The sequence below is a fragment of the Pelodiscus sinensis genome, chromosome 1 (genome assembly GCF_052426305.1).
Source record: "Pelodiscus sinensis isolate ZL-2025 chromosome 1, ASM5242630v1, whole genome shotgun sequence".
Taxonomy (NCBI): Eukaryota; Metazoa; Chordata; order Testudines; family Trionychidae; genus Pelodiscus; species Pelodiscus sinensis.
Genome location: NC_143052.1, coordinates 305,584,992 through 305,603,406, shown reverse-complemented (window position 1 = coordinate 305,603,406; position 18,415 = coordinate 305,584,992). Strand labels below are relative to the sequence as shown.

The window sequence follows — 18,415 nt, the reverse complement described above, 5'->3', positions numbered from 1 at the left end:
AGGCACAATTTAAAAGAACTTCAGTCGGTCTTAAGGGACAGATATAGGGAGCCCTGACCGTTGGCTGACAAGAAGTCAATATAAGTCTTCCAGGATAGTAACTAGTATTGATGTAGTTTTCTATGATTCCATTTCCTTGCCTGACAGTGCTGTGGATTTCTTGCTCGTCCTTGCTAGGAATGTGAATGAGTAGTCGACCAGTTGATTAACCAATAAAAACAGCCTTATCAGTTAATCTAGTTGAATGTTCCCATTTCCCCCTGGTAGCAAGGGGGGGGGGGGGGGGGGGGGGGAAAGGGAAGCAGGATCTGGTGCTGGGGGGAGCCAACTTAAAAGCCAGTTGCTTCTAATTGCGGAGCTAGTGCTAAGGGTGGGGAGAGGCAGCAGCCCTGGGGAGGGTCCAGATCTTGCTTCATGGGAAGCAGCCTCCCCTGTATCCCCACCCCGTACTGTTGCCTCCACTGGCCAACTCCCTACGGACAGGGGCTGCTGCCAGAGGCTCCTTTGCAGCAGCCTGCTACACCCCCTTCCGCCTCCTCAGAAGCCTCTGTGCGTGGGGAGCTTAGACCACCCCCGTGGACAGGGGCTGCTGCCACTCTGCACTGGGGCCTGATTGCACTGGCTGCAGGGCCTGCCCCCGAGGACTATGGAATTGGTGAATAACCACTAAGAATTAATATGGTTATTACCTGCTATCTAAGGCTACGTCTAGACTGTATCCCTCTGCCGACAGAGGGATGCAAATCAAGCACTTTGGAAGTGCAAATGAGCCCGGGGATTTAAATATCCCAGGCTTCATTTGCATACCCATGTTCCGACGCTGTGCCAATCAGGCTCAGCATCGAAAGTGAAAGTAAAGTGTAGCCGTGGCTCTGCCGACAGCGGGGAGCTTTTTTGACAGTTCCTGTACTCGCATTATCCTGTCTTCCAACAATGGCCAGTGCCAGATGCCCCAGAGGGAGTGGGGAAAAAAAAAAAAACAGTTAATCATCAAGAGATTTCTCTCCTGTCATCCATTTCCAGCCTGTGACAACCAGAGGCTAGGGATACCATTCCTATCTATCCTGGCTAATAACCAGGGTTCTTTTTTGAACCCAGTTCAAGTCCTGGTCTTCACAACATCCTCTGACAAGGAGTTCCACCGGTTGACTATGTGCTGTGAGAAGGAAAACTTCCTTTTGTTTGTTTTAAACCTGCCACCTATTAATTTCATTTGGTGACCCCTAGTCAACCAAATGAGATAGAACGATACTACATTATTAGATATATTGTTTTATGGGTAAAAAGTTGGCTGCCGGTGGAAGCAGCAACTAATTAAACACCATTATTATAATAAGGAAAAAAAGAGTGGGGAAAGGTTGCTATTGGGTTCTGGAAAGGATCAATTTGGGAAGCTACATTGTACAGTGTAAACTGTACAATTAAACTGGACACGGGACAGATCAAAAGTTTGGAATTATCTGTGAATCCTAGAAACAGGGAGACTAGGAAGTAATTTATGGTAATACAGGCAGTCCCCGACTTACGCGGATCCGACTTACGTCAGATCCGCAGTTACGAACGGGGCTGCCTGGAGTACACGGACTGCGGGACCTCGTGGTCCCGCCACCCGTGTACTCCGGGCGAGAAAAGCTGCTCCGCGTCTCCCTGGTCTGCAGACCAGGAAGACGCGGAGCAAAGCTGCTGCCCGAGCCCCTTCCCCCCTCCCCCCCCCCCCCCCCCCCCCCGGCTTTGTAAAGCCTCGGGGAAGCTGGCAGCGATGCAGCCCAGGCGCGCTTGGGCTGCTCCGCTGCCGGCTTCCCCAGACTTTGCAACGCCACGGGGGGGGGGGCTCGGCCGCGGGGAAAGCCGGCAGCGGGACAGCCCAGACGCCCCGCGGCTGTCCCGTTGCCGGCGTCCTCAGACGCTTTGCTCCCCGTCTCCCTGGTCTGCTGGTCTCCAGCAGACCAGGGAGACTGGGAGCAAAGCCGCAGAGGACCCAGGCGGCAGGACCGCGGTGCGTCTCGGTCCGCCGCCTGCGTCTTCCTGGTCTGCTGGGGTGGGGTGGGGTGGGGGGGCGCAGCTAGTACGCCTCTCCCCCCCCCAGCAGACTAGGCTTTTCTCTGGACGCCTGTGGCAGAGCAGCTGGGGCGCTGCCGGTTGGTCCCACAGCCCCACTCTGGGCGCTACTGTAGCAACCCAGCAGCACCCCAGCTGCTCTGCCCCAGGCGTCCTGACTTAGCCGCTGCTGAAACTGACCAGCGCTGACTACAGGAAGCCCGAGGCAGAGTTGCTCTGCCTCGGGCTTCCTGGAATCAGCTGCTGATCAGTTTCAGCAGCAGCTGACTTGGGGACGCTTGGGGTTCTTAAGTTGATTCTGTATGTAAGTCAGAACTGGCGGTCAGTTTCAGCAGTGGCTGAATCTGGACGCCAGTTCCGACTTACATACAGATTCAACTTAAGAACAAACCTACAGTCCCTATCTTGTACGTAACCCGGGGACTGCCTGTACATTTAAGGGAAGAAGTGTCAGATCTAAACTGAAGAACTGCAATAATGGCACACAAATGCATGCTCCCCTAGACTCAAATCACAGTACTGTTTGATTAAAGAAATAGCTACAAAAACAATACACAATTCTCATTACCAAGACAATCACAAGGTTCTACAAAACAATGACAAACAGTAAATAGGGAAGAGGACTGACTTAAATGACATATTGCCACTTTGTAACAAAAATTTAAGGTACTGTATTTCTTAAACCATCTATAACATTAATATTAAACATTTTTAAAGGAGAGGAACAAAGTTGTGTTGCTTATGAAGATTAAGCAAATTTTGCACTTCATAGTATTTGGACTGGGGAAAAAAATGGTTAGTAATGGTTGTTCTTCAAGATGTGTTACACATGTCCAATCCAAGCGTGTGCCCACTCCGAACAATCACTGGAATCCCCCCCCCCCCAGTGATACTCATTAAGGTAACACAAGTGCCCTCTGGAGCTGCACAGTTATAGCATACCCTGTTCCCTTTTTTTTTTGGGGGGGGGGGGGGCGGGGGAAGAGAGAAAAGAACTCTGATGTAGAGAGGACAGTGTATCAGTCCCTGGGATCTAGGAAATGGAAAGGAGATGTCAAGGATGATCTAGACATCAACTTAGTCCTGCCTTGAGAGCAGGGGACTGAACTAGAAAACCTCTGAAGGTCCCTACCATTCCTACAGTTGTATGAACTATGTATAAGTATAACAAAACTACGACCTCTTAGAGAACTTACCAAAGCAAGGGTAGCAGTTCCAGTGACTATCATGGGTGGTGAGAAGGAATTGAGGGGGCACAAGGTCAACTGTGCACTTTATACTAGTGCTACAAGTTGGATCTCCCTAGTTTGGCACCCTCTAGACCTGCGCTGTCCTGATCTAGGGAGTTTGCTGGACCAGGGGAGGTCAGTGCTCCCCTGCTGGCTGCCTGCTCTCCGTCTCCCTGCCTTGTCCTGGCCCCTCTAATGCAGACCCAGCAGGGGCTCCTCATGCTGCTGCCCGCAGGCTGACTCTGTTCTCCAGGGCTCCCAGCCGGGACCACCTGGCCGCTGTGGCCCTGCTACCGCAGTGTGTTCCCTAGAGTTCCTTGGAAGGCGACACCCACCTATCTGATCCCTCTGCTAGAGCAGCCCCTTCTGCAGCTGGCGATTCCGTGGGGTCCCCTGGTGGGTCCGCCCACCTCTGCCAATCCTGCTTCAGCCGGGGTATTCTTGGCCAGTGCTGCCCAGTCACTCCAGCTCCACTGTCACTGGGGGAGGGGGAGTCTAGAATTCCAGCAGGAGTCGCCTGGCTGCTGCTGGCCCTGTTGCTGCTGGAGGTTCACTGGCCAGGCATCTCAACCCCGGCAGCCCCTCTGCAGCTGGAGCCTCTTCGGCTGGGGACAGGACTCCCCAGCCACGCCTGGGCCCTGTTGACATCCAGGGTTCCCCAGCCAGGTCAGGGGCTCCCCAGCTGCTGTCTGGTGCAGCCACTGTTGGTCTAGCCTGAGCTCCCTAGCTCCCACATTGTCTCCCACTTCCACCTACAGTACTCTTTACTCAAATAACATCTGTGGCCCTGCCAGGTCACGGATGTTGCCGAACAAGAGAGTCCCAGATTCAGAAGGTTCAACCTGTACTAGCTTTCAATATCAGCAGGGCCTGGAGCTACCCCAACAGGTACCACATAGGGAAAAATTTCTAGCAACTGTGCTTGGGCATGTACAACCCTACAGAACTTGACATTTTTATCATTAACATTTGGTTTAATACAGTTCAAGCAACAAGAATCTGCAAGAAAATTGAATTATAAAAGTAAAAATATTTAAGCATTATGTAAAAATGTATAGTTTTACTCAACAAAGAAGGCTAGAATTCAGTTTTTCACTATGCAGATTCTACCAATGAGAAAACATGTACTATACAGGTGTATTATGAATTCATGAGCATTAGCCAACCAAGTCAAGCAAACATTTATTTCCATTTTGCAATGTACTGTTTTAAAGTCAAGTATTCTTCAGGCCTCATGTGAAAGAAGAATCATCCGAAATTCACAATAAAAAATGCCTGGATGCCACACCAAAATTAATGTAAATTAATGTATTTGAGATAATACATAAATGATGATGAACCAGACGTCCACAGGAAAAATCAGCAACAATACTTGAGGGTTACTGAAAACCCTGCTTTTAGAAACAGTAGTAATTAGAAAAACAGAAGTTAAAAAAATACTGGCATAAACCAATTTTGGAAGACAGACATCTACTTTAATTTTCTAGAAAACAAAGCTATTATAAATATATGCTCCAATAACTAACGCTCCTTACAAAATTAGAGGAGTGCCAAATGCAAGTGCCAGATTTTAAATGCCCAAAGTTTGGGAGCAATGAGTCCAAGATGTTTCCAATTTATCGCTAACGAAAGATTAAAAATGGAATGAGTAATAAATAGGAAGTTGCCAATCTGACAGTGATACGAAATAAAAAAATTTATTCAAATGTTGAACTATATGAAAGGCCTCAGAATGAAGACAAGCTTTTAAAATAAAATCCTTAATATATCTTAATTATGAATGTACAAACTAGCAAATGCATATAAAATTTGCCTTTCAGCATACAAAATATAGGCACAACTAAATGCAATGGTATCCTTAAAGTAGCTGTCTGGTAACTTCTGACTAAAAAGTAAGAGCATCTAACTATGGGGGAAATTAAGCAGAATGCATTTTAGAAAACAACAAAAAAGTCTCCTATCTTTTCCTTTTATTCAGATAGTGAACTGTGTCTCCTGTGCCTCAAACTACAACTGATTTTTTTGTTTTACTGTAAATTGTTAGTAAAATGGGAAGAATCATTTATTGAAATCAATAGTTTCCTCTTAGGTTGATTTTTTCTTAAAAAAATAATCAATATAGTGTAAGTAAATATCTCTTTAGTTAAAAACATTTTCCAACGGTTTTATTGTAAAAAGGCAACTTTAAGCATATACATGATCTTGTCTTCAGTGAGCTTTTTGTAAGTGAAACCTGCAGTTAGATTATGCATTTGTACTTTTAAGACAAAATTGAATTCATATAAAAGCAAACCTGCACTAAGACTTCCTGAGGGTTTATTTGTAGTTCCAAATCCGAACGATGGTGCGCCAGTGGCAGTGCTTCCAAAAGCAGAGCTACTTCCAAAGCCTGTGGAACAGCAGAAGAGACATGCAACAACATAAAAAGCTGGTAACATAAAACACTGCAATGTAAAATCGATCATTTTTAGAAAATTAATTTAAAAGCATATCCAAACCTAAGAATTATTTTCAATAACTATCGCTACTGAAAGTGTCCTGCTCTAAATGCAGCACTAACTGTACTCTGCAAAATGCAAAAAACACTCACCTCCAGCAATGCTCAAACAGAAAAGCAGCTGAGAATCTTGGAAAAACTATTAGTAGTTTTACTTTAAAATAAGATACTGAATGGCAAATATTAAGCTATAAACAATGACTGCAATTATATAGAAAGGTCTGTGGTCACGGTGATATTATTCTTAAATTATATGACTAGCTTAGGAATTGTAGTTCCAGTAACCTTTAGGCCTTGTCTCCCTGATCTTTATAATTAAAGGTATTATTTAAAATCAAATGTAAATAGGTACAAAACTGCATGAACACTCTCACTTTGGTTTAAAACCTGCTTATTTCAATTAACTTAAACTGATTAGGGATTGGCTTAAGATAAATCAAAATAAACTATACTTTAAGTGCAACTTCATTGCAAAGGCAAGACTGTAGCTGAGAGGAAAGGTATGAAGTAAAAATCTCAAATAATTAAGATAAAAGTCTCTGGCACTCAGAGGTAGATCATTAATAGCATTTCTTTATGCTATTTTTTTAAAAAATAATAATTTAAAACATACACAGGGAAAAGCACACATCCGATGTTTGAGGGAGAGGCTTCGTGTTTAAACTTACAAAATTATACCCTTATTTTCAAACTTTAGTTAAAATGCTAAACATACTTTCAGCAGAACTGTAAAATGTACTAGTCTTCATTTATACATATACATTTTAAGTTTCATAACTGTAGTAGTGATGTTAGCGAGTAGTCAGTTGCCCAATAAGCATAAACTTAACAGGTAGTCAACTGGAGTATCGACTACTCACCCCCCTCTCTCCACACTGCCTCTATGAGAGAGGCAGCAGGGGGAAGGGGAGAACAAGAGCCAGTGCTGGGGGAAGCCAGCTCCTGGAGCTAGCCCCGCTATGGCCAGAGTGGTCCTTATAGACTAATTGTGCAAACTGCATCAACTTAACATCCCTAAACTGTAGAAATTCCCGATATGTAAACTCATAAAATACTGATTCTATAGACAAGAAGATATGCCTTCATACCAGAGAAATATCTGTCGTCTAATCCTATTATAAATGGGTTATCAAAAAGGTGTCTCTGCCATTAATACAGGAATATAGTTTGAATTCACGAAGGAGCACACATACACAGACCAATAATACTAACTATACATGCAATCATTAAGACCAAGAGAGTATGATCAGTAAGATGCCAAGGAAATAATCAAGTTTTGCAATTGAAGAACGTAATTCAAAGAGTATCTCTAAAAGCCCACTATGATTACACTACTTGATTAAAGCATTTAATTTTCTGCCTTCTTGAAATATTTCCTTTGTCCATTTTTTCCCAGGAGTCCTATTTCTAGATTTTTTCTTACCCCCACTATACTAAGTTCTCTTTGTATTCTTCTTCTTCACAATCTGTCATAACTCTGTGTGTGGCAGAATAAATTACAAACCCAAATAAAGGTAGTTAGCATTTTACAAGGTAATACACAATTATTGTAAAAAGTTGTCAAATGTTGCCTTCTTAAGCCAAAAGCTACTAAAAAAAGCATAAAAATTAAAGTTTCAAGTACTTGTTAGCAGCTCTCTCACAAACTTGACCGTAACAAGTTTCTAGAACTCACATCCCAAAAATGTATCTGAATAAATTGTAGTGTGCAAGCTGATTGAGAGAGAGACAGGCCTTCCTTTGTGTTTGTACAGCACCTTATAGGTTATGAGACATCTGAAACAAGTAATTTAAATATATTCTTATTTTAGTCGATACAAGAAGAGTAGTAATTTTTCCTGTTTTAGGCACACACAAAAAATTCTTCTTCCATAAGCTGTCAAATTTGCATGTTGGCTGATAAGGACCATTCTGGAATTTATAAATAATGCAACTAATGCCAAGGATAAAGTCCCCGCCTCCCCCTCCCCATGTTAAATGGCTCATCATTTTAACAAATGATTTTGTATCTCAGCACTGAGAGGAAAACAGTTTACAGAGGCAGACTGTGTATTGGAAATCTATGTAGCAGAAAATAATTATGCTTTGACAAACAGGCTCCCAGAACAAGTGCAAATTAGATAGTTTTCCAGTCCAGTTTTTTTAATTAAACCTTTGAACTGATGAACAAACTGAAGTATGTTCTAAGAGTTAGAACTCAGTTGTTCACAGAAGATATTTCCTAATTAGGTTAACACAGATTCTTCTGTCTGCTATTTCAAATCCAAATCAAATGGGATTGTCTTCAAGACTCTGGGTACCTACTTCTAAAGCTTTTAGTACTATGAATAAATTCTAGTCCTGGTTACAAAAGAACTGTACTTTCCTTGTTTCAAAAACTCAATTCCAACATGCCTATTTTACGCTGATCTCCCATTCACTATCCATGTCAACACTGTATTTAACCTTTGTGGCTTAACTTAGTCTCACTCTACAAGGCAGATTACTTTTCTCCCCTTCAAGTGCCTTACTTTTGCTAAACTGAAGATTTACTGCTGAAACAGATCATCTCTTAGTGAAGTTTAAAGTTTGTAATAAATTCAGATGTATTGCTTAATAACTCAATGAAACATTAGAAAAGTTAAAGTGTACCTCCAAGGTTTGAAGAACCTAAGCCACTTGATTGCAAGGCAGTGCCAATACCTGAGCCGAATGGCGTTCCAAAACTAACTCCCAGAGATGGCTGTGGCCCTGGTATAAAAAAAATGAAAACAAACTTGCCTTACTCTTTCGCGAAAGAGATCCTTTATGTAATTATTTGATAAAACTGAACATTATTGCTTTTAACAAATTCCGTTTAAGTCCCCAAAACTTTACCTCTTCAAAATTCTTCCCCAAACTGCCTCTATGTCCACCTGGTAAATCCAAGAAAATACTGAACACGATGTAAGGTGAAACTACTTAAAACTAGCCAGTTACAAAAGATAGTGAAATATTTTTATTACAAATTCAGTTTAATCTTGTAAAATTATTTTAATAATTTCTTAAAATCTCCTAAGAACTACATTTAAACACGACACTATTTTGCCACATACTCCAATGAAAGCAGAGGGGGAATCTTTTTAAAAACCAATAAGACTTCAATAGTTAGTATCAAGTTCCAATTAGAACAAGACTGATACTAACATAACTAAAAACCATCATGTTACCAATAGCCAATATATTTAATAACTGGAAACCTTCAAAGCCACTCATTTGAGTATTTTTCCAAATTTAAACAAACATTAAGTAGATAAAAAACAAGACAATGACTTTATTTTATTAAATTTATTGTTCATTTTAAAGCAAGTCAGTTACACAACATGACAATTCAAACTTTTTCCACACAAAAATAATAACTGAGTTCTGTTAAGCTTTGCTACATTACACCATTCCAATCACCTGTTTAAATAAACATTTACAAAGGCACAATTGTGTACCTTAACTAATTAGATACATTCAAAATTTCAAATTCAGAAGTTTGTCCCATCATTTAAAAATTTTTGAGACACTGATTACCCTGCAAATTCACACTAAAACGCAGGATTGTCAAAAACCCATTTTTAGTCTGACAACCTAAATTTAGAGCCTTAGTTTGTCTGTCTTATGGAGGATAGAATCAGCTTGCTAGCCCCTCCTCTTGCTAACACATTACAAAAATCTAAAAGTCATTAGCTCTAATAATTTATTAAAATGATTCAACAATTTTCACAGTACAATCTTCATATTCCTGTCTTTTTCTTACTTAGTGATCAGTGCATTAATTAGAAAGCTGAAAGGGTTTTCCAGATAAAATACAGTGCCTACCTCTTAACCCAAGTTAAGTATATTCTTTTATTTTAAAAAGGCAATATTATAAGCCATATGATCACCAGCATAGTCATTCCACAGAATGCAATGTATATGATGGCTTCTTTGCCAACAATGCTGGAACAAGTGAGATCTTGTAGTCATTTTTTAAAGTTATCTTTGGGTTCTTATTCAGAAATTTTGCCTCGAAGTTTCTGTAACAACTTTCATCTACCGTAATTTAAAATAAAAAAAGTTAGTGGTAGTATTTTAAATACAAAGTATTTGGTTCTTAAATTTGAGAAAGCCAAATGAAGAGTCAAGAGAGTGTTTGAATTAAGCAGAAGGCACTGTATTTATTGAGTAGTAACACTTTTGGAAGGAACACATCAAAGCCCTTAAAAGAGATCCCATGCAGAATGAGGTCTGTGTATTCAAAGTAGTGTTAAACTAAAAAAGTTATTAGGGGCAACTAAAGCTCTGAATTTTCAGTCTGATTAGTAGTAGCTATTAGGGAAGTCAAGTTGTGTCATTGTTCCAAGTTAGAAGTATGCAGTGTGTTTCATACTAGGTAGGGTCCTTAAAGTATTTTTCTAAAATAGAAGTGTTCAATTAATCTCAAACTAATTTGTTTACATCCAGTTTATTTTCAACACTGAAATATCTACCTAGCAGCTCCTTTAAAAATGTTAGTACAAAAGAATTAAGAAACAAAAACAAAAAACACAAAAATCACAAATTAATTAGACCTCTAAAACTAAAAAAAGAGAAAAGTCGTGTCCAGTTCCTACTCATTTAAAGGGAGTGCATTAATTTTCTACCTTATCAGGAGGCACTGTTGGTGGAAGACCTTAGAATAGAATGAAGACACCACAGTCCTCCAAGACATGCTTCTTTTTAAATACAACATGTTTTTCAGATCAGTAAAACAGTATTATTCTAAAACACCTATATTCAAGTTATATAAAACAGGATATGATTCCTTAACTGACAAGCTTTTCATTGAACAGGCCTGTGATATATTTGTTCATTTTGTACCATAAAATTCTGAAAGCATTGTCATAATTTATAAACCTATTAGGTAAACATACATAATTTTCAATAGCAAAAGACTAGGGATAAAGATCCTCCATGCCAAAAGTACTAGCATACATTGTCACCTTTGGCTATTATAACTCATGAGACAAATCCTTAAAACAATTATTTTAACAATATTTTAAAATCTGCTCTTTGCCCTGTAGAGCATTTTTAGTTTAATAAATAAAACTCACTACTAAGAACCCAGTTAGACAGTAGGTCAAGATTCCGTACCAAAGTGATACCTTAAATTTTTATGTGACATTTACAGAGTTCACTTCATAATTAGTTCAAACACAAGATCAAATTTAGTGTCACAATTCAGATTTCATTCTGACAAAGTAATACACTGAAATTTTACCTATGTCAAGGTAAAATTATACAACAAGGTTTTAAGTGCTGTGATTTTATTAAAGTATCCCATTATCACAAATGTCATATTGAGAAGTCAAAACGTAAGAGCTAATGCTTTGACTTTAGTCTCCCTCCGCCCCAATTGAATCAAGAACAATTACCATAAATGGATATGGGGTAATGAAGGAAAGTATTCTTTTGATTAAGCAATCTTAGCCTCACCAGCAAAACATTAGATTGGGTCGTTTTGCATGTAAGGCTGTAATGACACTAGGCTTAATTTTTCTTCATCGTTTCTTACAATTGCTACTAAAAGCATCGTGCTTCCTGACATTTTTACTACCATATTGTTAAAGACTGCTCATTGCAGGTCTATGTGAGGGGGTAGTAAGAGCTCTCAGTGCTGATCTAACTAGCACATCTAGAATTTCACCACCAGCAATGCTGCACTAAGAGTAATAGCATGAAATTAAGAAAAAAGTTAAGTGTAGACATGGCTTAAGCATCGTTTTATTAACTCTAAACCCTTGACTCCTGAATGTGAACTAAAAATAAATTATGGTCTCTGCCTTTCTTCAGAAAAAGAGTAGATTGCTAAATCTATATTAACTTTAGGGAACAACCTTATACCATGTAAACATCAAATATATTTTAGACATGAAAACAAAAGCCCCTACTATTAACATTTAGAGTCTGTGTAACTATTTTTTAGCCAAACTTTAAATGCCCAGATTAATTTTCTTGTTTTAGAAAAGTCTTTGTGAAGAGATCATGGCAAAGAACAGTAGATTAGGTGTCTCTCTCTCTCTCTCTCTCTCTCTCTCTCTCTCTCTCACACACACAAACTTTTATGTCCTCTCATCCTTTATAGTCCAAGAAGTAGGACCTTACTGCAACAGAAGGCCAAACGGCATCTTATCCTTTGCTACTATTCCTCTGAAAATGGTCCAAATACCTATTCACCTCAGTTGCTTACAGCCAAGTCCTCTATAGTGTTTTTCTGGGGAAAATGAACAACTGCATTTGGTAATATTTAGACCCCATTAATGTTAATCTAAAGTTAATGCCACCTATTCCCTTTTGATGCTAAATGTGATAAAGGCTGATTGCCTGAATCCATCTGAATTGGAGACCATGATCAAATCACACCTATAGTTGACAGAGATATTGGCCATTCTGAAATACCCAACACAATTGAGCAGAGACTTTTTTTTTTTTTTACACTAATCACAAAAAATTTACTGAGGGCATCTCTTAAAATACAAACTATGGATCTTGTAATCACGACTTTTCAATTTTTCCATCCATACTGCTGAAAGGACATTCATACTGAAAAACTTGTATCAATGACATTTTACTGACATGCTAGCTCAACTGGTAGTTTTTGCCTCTGGAATAAAGAAAGAAAATTTGACTCCAAATCAAAGGTCATGAGGATAAACATCTTAAGTGGTGTGGCTATTATGCATAATTAATCCTCTAATGTCTGAAGATCCTTTCATTAGTCAAGAAAAAGATGAGGGGAGAGGTCAGTTTTTGCTAACTGTTAGGACAGCACAATCCAAACATCCCTTCCCCCCCCCCAAAAAAAAGATGGGGGGCAAGAGACATTTCAGACTGTTATATCCTTTAAAAAGTTTACAGTTTATGTCAATTTATCTAGAAGACAATTCCACAAGTTTTAAGGATAGCCACCACCAGAAACACTCTTTATGGATAACAGTCCAGATGTATAACTATATTTATTATTCCCTTTTGTTCTGATCCATGTATTTGTTCTGGTATTTGGGTTTCATGTAACTAGCCCTGATTCCTAACTCTTCATAGGGACCAGAGCTGGAAATATATAGGGTATTCTCCCTACAGAGAAAAGGGAGAGAGTGCCTCAGTACTTGAGATCAACAACCTTAGATGATTTTTGAATGGCTATCTGGGCAAAGCCTAAAGGCACTTTAGGCAAAGAAAGCAAAGGTGGAGCACAGAGAAGAGGAAAAAGGTGCAGAGGCGATTACAACTAAATCTATATTTAGACTCATTAACACAAGTGCATGATTTTACAAAGGACTACATCCACCATTAATACGGCTTTCAAAGGTGACAATGTGAGGTGCACACACAGTGCCCTGGAAAAAAATCAGGCCACCTCTTTCAAGGTGCCTACCTTTAGGCACATAACTTAGAAAATTTTGGTTAATGTGACACTGACAGCATCAACTGAAAGCCTAAATAACTTCCTTTCGTGCCCAGTCATCTTACATGCGCATTGGACCAAAATCTTCTCCATTTTGGTCTTACCTTTGCTTGACATTCTTCACTCACTCACTTTTTCTGTTCTTGTTAAGTCACAACAGCAAATGACCTGTTAGCAACTGCTTTAGTACCATACTTCCAAAGAAATTAAAAAAACAAGAAACAATGGGCCAAACAAACTTTGCTTCTAGTCTACCTACTTAAGCTCCACTATCCTCTCTGTTCTGTAGTATATTTCAATTTACAATTGCAAAGTGCTATATAAAAATGCATTATTCATTTTACATAAGAAAAATGTAATATGCATTTGGATTCATTCCTTCTCTCCCTCCAATTTGAAAATTGTTTACTATACAATAATACAATTTTGGAAAGATGCTATATTACTCATATTCAGAGATGTCATTTAAGAATAAGACTCACATTCCAAGGGGTAATTAGAGAAATACAGTAAATATCACTAACACAAATAAATTCACAAGATTAAATATTTATCTGGTATATAATTATTGCTAAGACTACCCTGCATTTTCTATTAGCTATGTATTGATAACTTACAATTATTTGATTTTTAAGCTAACACAAAGGAAGACCTTATATAAAAGTTTACACAAAATTGACTATTGTAACACTAATAATCTATAACTTGAATGCATTCAGACCTGTAGCAGGCTGTTGCTGCTGAGAAAGTGTGGCAGCCATGGCAACGGCTGCTGCATTTGGTATGTTGCTGAAAGGAGTTGGTCCAGTAGTAACACGTGGAGCACTCTGCCATTTCTTAGCTTCTGCTCGTCTTGCCTCAAACACATCCATAGCATCTCCCAGAAAGGTTTTCCTGTAGCCAAGGTATTGGTCTTTGAGCATCTGAAAGAAGGGGGAAGTCATTTAGTTCAGTACATCTCAGATAAGGATTGAATAGTCTAGTTATGGAACAAATGACCAGTTAAATACATTTTTAATATAATTTAAGAAAACATTTTTCATATTCGTTTAGGTGTTTCAAAGTCATTATTTGGAGAGGATTTAATTAATATGCTATTTATGATTACATGCTACTACCAATGTGGCATTAAGTCATAGAACACTAGAAGTGGAAGGGACATCGAGAGGTCATCAAGTCCAGTCCCCTGCCCTCACGGCAGGACCCAGTACCATCTAGACCATCCTTGATAGATGTCTAACGTGATCTTGAATATCTCCAAAGATAGAGATTCCACAACTTCCCTAAGCAACTTATTCCAGTGTTTAACCACCCTGATAGTTAGGAAGTTTTTCCTAATGTCCAATCTAAACCTCTCACTGCAGTTTAAGCCCATTGCTTCTTGTTCTACCCTCCTCCTTCTGACACCCTTTTAGATATCTGAAAATCGCTATCATGTCCCCTCTCAGTCTTCTCCTTTCCAAAGTAACCAAGACCAGTTCTCTCAGTTTCCCCTCATAGGTCATGTTCTCTAGACCTTTAATAATTCTTGTTGCTCTTCTCTGGACCTTCTCCAATTTCTCCACATCTTTCTTGAAATGTGGTGCCCAGAACTGGAAACAATACTCCAACTGAGGCCTAATTAGCGCAGAGTAGAGCAGAAGAATGACTTCTCATGCCTTGCTCACAACTCTCCTGTTAATGCATCCCAGAATCATGTTTGCTTTTTTTGCAACAGCGTCACACTGCTGACTCATATTTAGCTTGTGGTCCATTATGACCCCTAAGTCCCTTTCTGCAGTACTCCTTCCTAGACAGTCGCTTCCCATTCTGTATATGTGAATCTGATTGTTCCTTCCTAAGTGGAGTACTTTGCATTTGTCCGTACTAAACTTCATCCTATTTACCTCAGACCATTTCTCCAGTTTGTCCAGATCATTTTGAGTTATGACCCTATCCTCCAAAGCAGTTGCAACCCCTCCCAGTTTGGTATCATCTGCAAACTTAATAAGCGTACTCTATGCCAATACTGGAGGCCCCGACTTGCGACACGATTGGTTCTGGGGGAAGCGTCGCAAGTCGGGAGCATTGTAACTCGCACCATTGTAAATGTGGGCCGAGGACATAAGTGAAGAGCATCTAGCCCCTTTCACACTTACAAAAATGGCTATAAGTGCGAGGAGGTCGGAACTCGGGCGGTCGCAAGTCAGGGGCCTCCTGTATCTAAATCGTTGATGAAGATATCGAACAGAACCAGTCTCAAAACAGACCCCTGCCAAAACTCACTTGTTATGCCCTTCCAGCAGGATTGTGAACCGTTAATAACTACGTTTGGAGCGGTTATCCCGCCAATTATGCGCCCACCTTACAGTAGCCCCATCTAAGTTGTATTTGCCTAGTTTATTGATAAGATGACCACGCAAGACTGTAGCAAATGCCTTAAGTCTAGGTTTTCCACATCCACCGCTTCTGCCTTATCCACAAGACTCGTTATTTCATCAAAAAAAGCTATCAGATTGGTTTGACATGATTTGTTCTTTACAAATCCATGCTGGCTGTTGCCTATCACCTTATCTTCCAGGTGTTTGCTGATGAATTCCTTAATTACTTGCTCCATTATCTTTTCTGGCAGAGAAGTAAAACTGACTGATCTGTAGTTTCCTGGGTTGGTCTTATCTCCCTTTTCATAGATGGGCACTATATTTGCCCATTTCTAGTCTGCTGGAATCTCTTCTGTCTTCCATGATGTTTCAAAGATGATAGCTAAAGGCTCAGATACCCCCCTAACAGCTCCTTGAGTATTCCAGAAGTCAGTGGTATCAATTAACAGGCTTTCGCACAGATTAAGACCAAATCAACTGGCATAAACCCATGTCACTCCATTTTATTTACATCAGTAGAAGATTTGGTCCAAAAATAGAATATAAGTAGTTTTGTTACAACACACAAATTAACTATCTGATTATGTCATTCAATATCATCTAGTGGGAAAACATGCTGAATTTCAGAACCACCTATTGCTGCCCCTTACTTGTCTGTCTTCCCTTTCTTCAGTATTGAAGGAAATACAGCACTTCCCATTTCCTAACGGATCTGAGATTCACTCCTATCGTTACCCCACTTCATCTGCTAAAGTAATTAGCAACTAAGTACTTAATGGTGACATTTTAAGTCTCATTGTTAAGCTTTACTACACCAGTTCAGAGCAAGGATAGGCAGAAAAGTGCTATTATATCATTGTACAAAACAGCTTGAAACAAATCAATGACAAAGCACTAACACTTGGAGAGTTACTTTTGCAACTATAAATGTGAAAAGATTTTGTATTAAAATATAAAGTGAAAGCCTAGATTCTACAGAAATCATAAATACCACAAGCAGGTAAGAAGTTAGACACTGTTGTATTGGATAATATGTAGGCTAAAAGTCACATTTTACCGAATTAAAAAACACATACTTCTCCATCACCATACTTCTCCATCACCATAATTCCTGAGTGCTCGTACAGATAGAATCTATTTTCTCTCTCCTTCCACATATACACACTAGCACCTTTTATAAAGGTGCTAGTGTGTATATGTACACAGGGGAGTACAGATCATACAAACAATGAACATTATATGCAGGGTCTTGGCACAGCTTTCCTGCCACTGCACTACATTCTTCAGGCTGCAGTCAGAGTTCCTTGGTTTTTCTGAGTCCCTGGGGCCATCTGGATGCAGGAAAGCAGACAGGAGGCTGCTTATCTCTCCCTCATGGACTAGAGAAAATGGCTCCTGAGCAGACCAGCTTCTGACATTTTAAAGCTTTCAGCTCCTCTACCATGTGACCTCCCAGCAGCTTCCACACAGAGCAACCACCTCTGCCCCATGATTTCATTGCCAAGGCAATATCTTCCTCGACAAAGGTGTTCTGGGGATGAGAAGCCAGACCAGTGGCAGACAATCAGCAGCCCAAGAGCCACATATGGCTGTTCAGGGTTTTATGTGTATCTCACAAGACATTTTGCTTATGGCTGCCATGCAGCAGATGGCTACATTCTGCTGGTTTTGTTGTCTGCATAGGTTTTTTCCCTACTGGTTTTTACTAAAAATCACACACAAATAAAGCAAGGCCATGTGAAGTGAGCAATGTGCCAACTGAACACAATATTATGACATCTGTGCACTCCACCTGCATCCAAAGTACTGTAAAGGTTTAATTGGCACACCCAGATATTCTAGGTACACTACAGCAGTTAACAAATCTGCCCTATCCCAGGAGACCATGTTGGTTACAACAATCTTGTGGCCCACTGAGATGGAGTGCCAGTCATCCAGCCTTTGGTTGAACCTTACTGAGTGTAGTGGTCAATTGCGGAAGAACTTTGAAAATGTTACGGTAGTTTAGGGGTGGTGAGGCCTGCATTCTTTCTCCATATCTGATGAGCCAGAAGCAAGTCTTTGGGAACATACGCCACTTAAGATAAGCATTGCTGCCAGTATAGCAAGAACAAGTATAAGATAACGGTAAATGGCAAGAACGCATAAACAATTGTTTACCCTAACGTACTGATCACATAAACAGGGCCAAAGAACAAGAAGATCCAGATCGATAACTAACAGCTAAGCCCTACATCAGAACTAATGAGTAAGCCCTGGAAATTTCCAAACTGCCAAACAAGGCAGGAAAACTGTATTTAAGGCTGCCTTGGAGCCTAACAAATCAGACCTCACCGATGGGCTTTGGGTACCGACGCCTCGGAAGCTGAGACAACCTCCCATTTCATCAGCAGCTTACCCGGGGGTCCCAGGCTTGCAGGAAGGGACACAAGATATGCCGTTTCTTTGTTATATTGTTCTTCCAGTTACGGGGCACAGCTGTTAGCTGTCGGGAAATAAACTACTTGTGTTTGACAGATACATGTGTGGCGTATTTTGTACCTTCAGAGCCCAGTGTCGGACCTGAGACTTACTCTGGCCGGCTACACTGAGTTACTCTATTGAGCAAGTATCAGAGGGGTAACCGTATTAGTCTGAATCTGCATAAACAAAGTCCTGTGGCACCTTATAGACTAACAGATTTATTGGAGCATAAGCTTTCATGGGAAAAGACTTATGCAATTAAGTTTCAATGAAGAGAATGTCAGCCAAACTAACTTTTGTTACCCTTTTAGCACTGACCTCTGGGAATCTCAACCCAACATGCAGGGAACCAGATCACACAGTAGGTAAAAAGCTGCAT

The 18,415-nt window shown here is 40.1% G+C and overlaps 1 protein-coding gene across 3 annotated transcripts in view; it reads right to left on the bottom strand.

The window, feature by feature from the left end:
- Nucleotides 1-18,415, bottom strand: part of NUP58 (nucleoporin 58) — a 68,351-nt gene that overhangs the window by 18,408 nt on the left and 31,528 nt on the right. For all 3 annotated transcript variants that reach the window (XM_006138894.5, XM_075919256.2, XM_075919255.2), the window contains exons 13-15: nucleotides 13,935-14,136; nucleotides 8,416-8,514; nucleotides 5,581-5,676 (exon numbers count right to left, since the gene is read on the bottom strand). In XM_006138894.5, coding sequence (XP_006138956.2) covers nucleotides 5,581-5,676; nucleotides 8,416-8,514; nucleotides 13,935-14,136 — 397 coding nt within the window. The remainder of the gene's footprint in view (nucleotides 1-5,580; nucleotides 5,677-8,415; nucleotides 8,515-13,934; nucleotides 14,137-18,415) is intronic.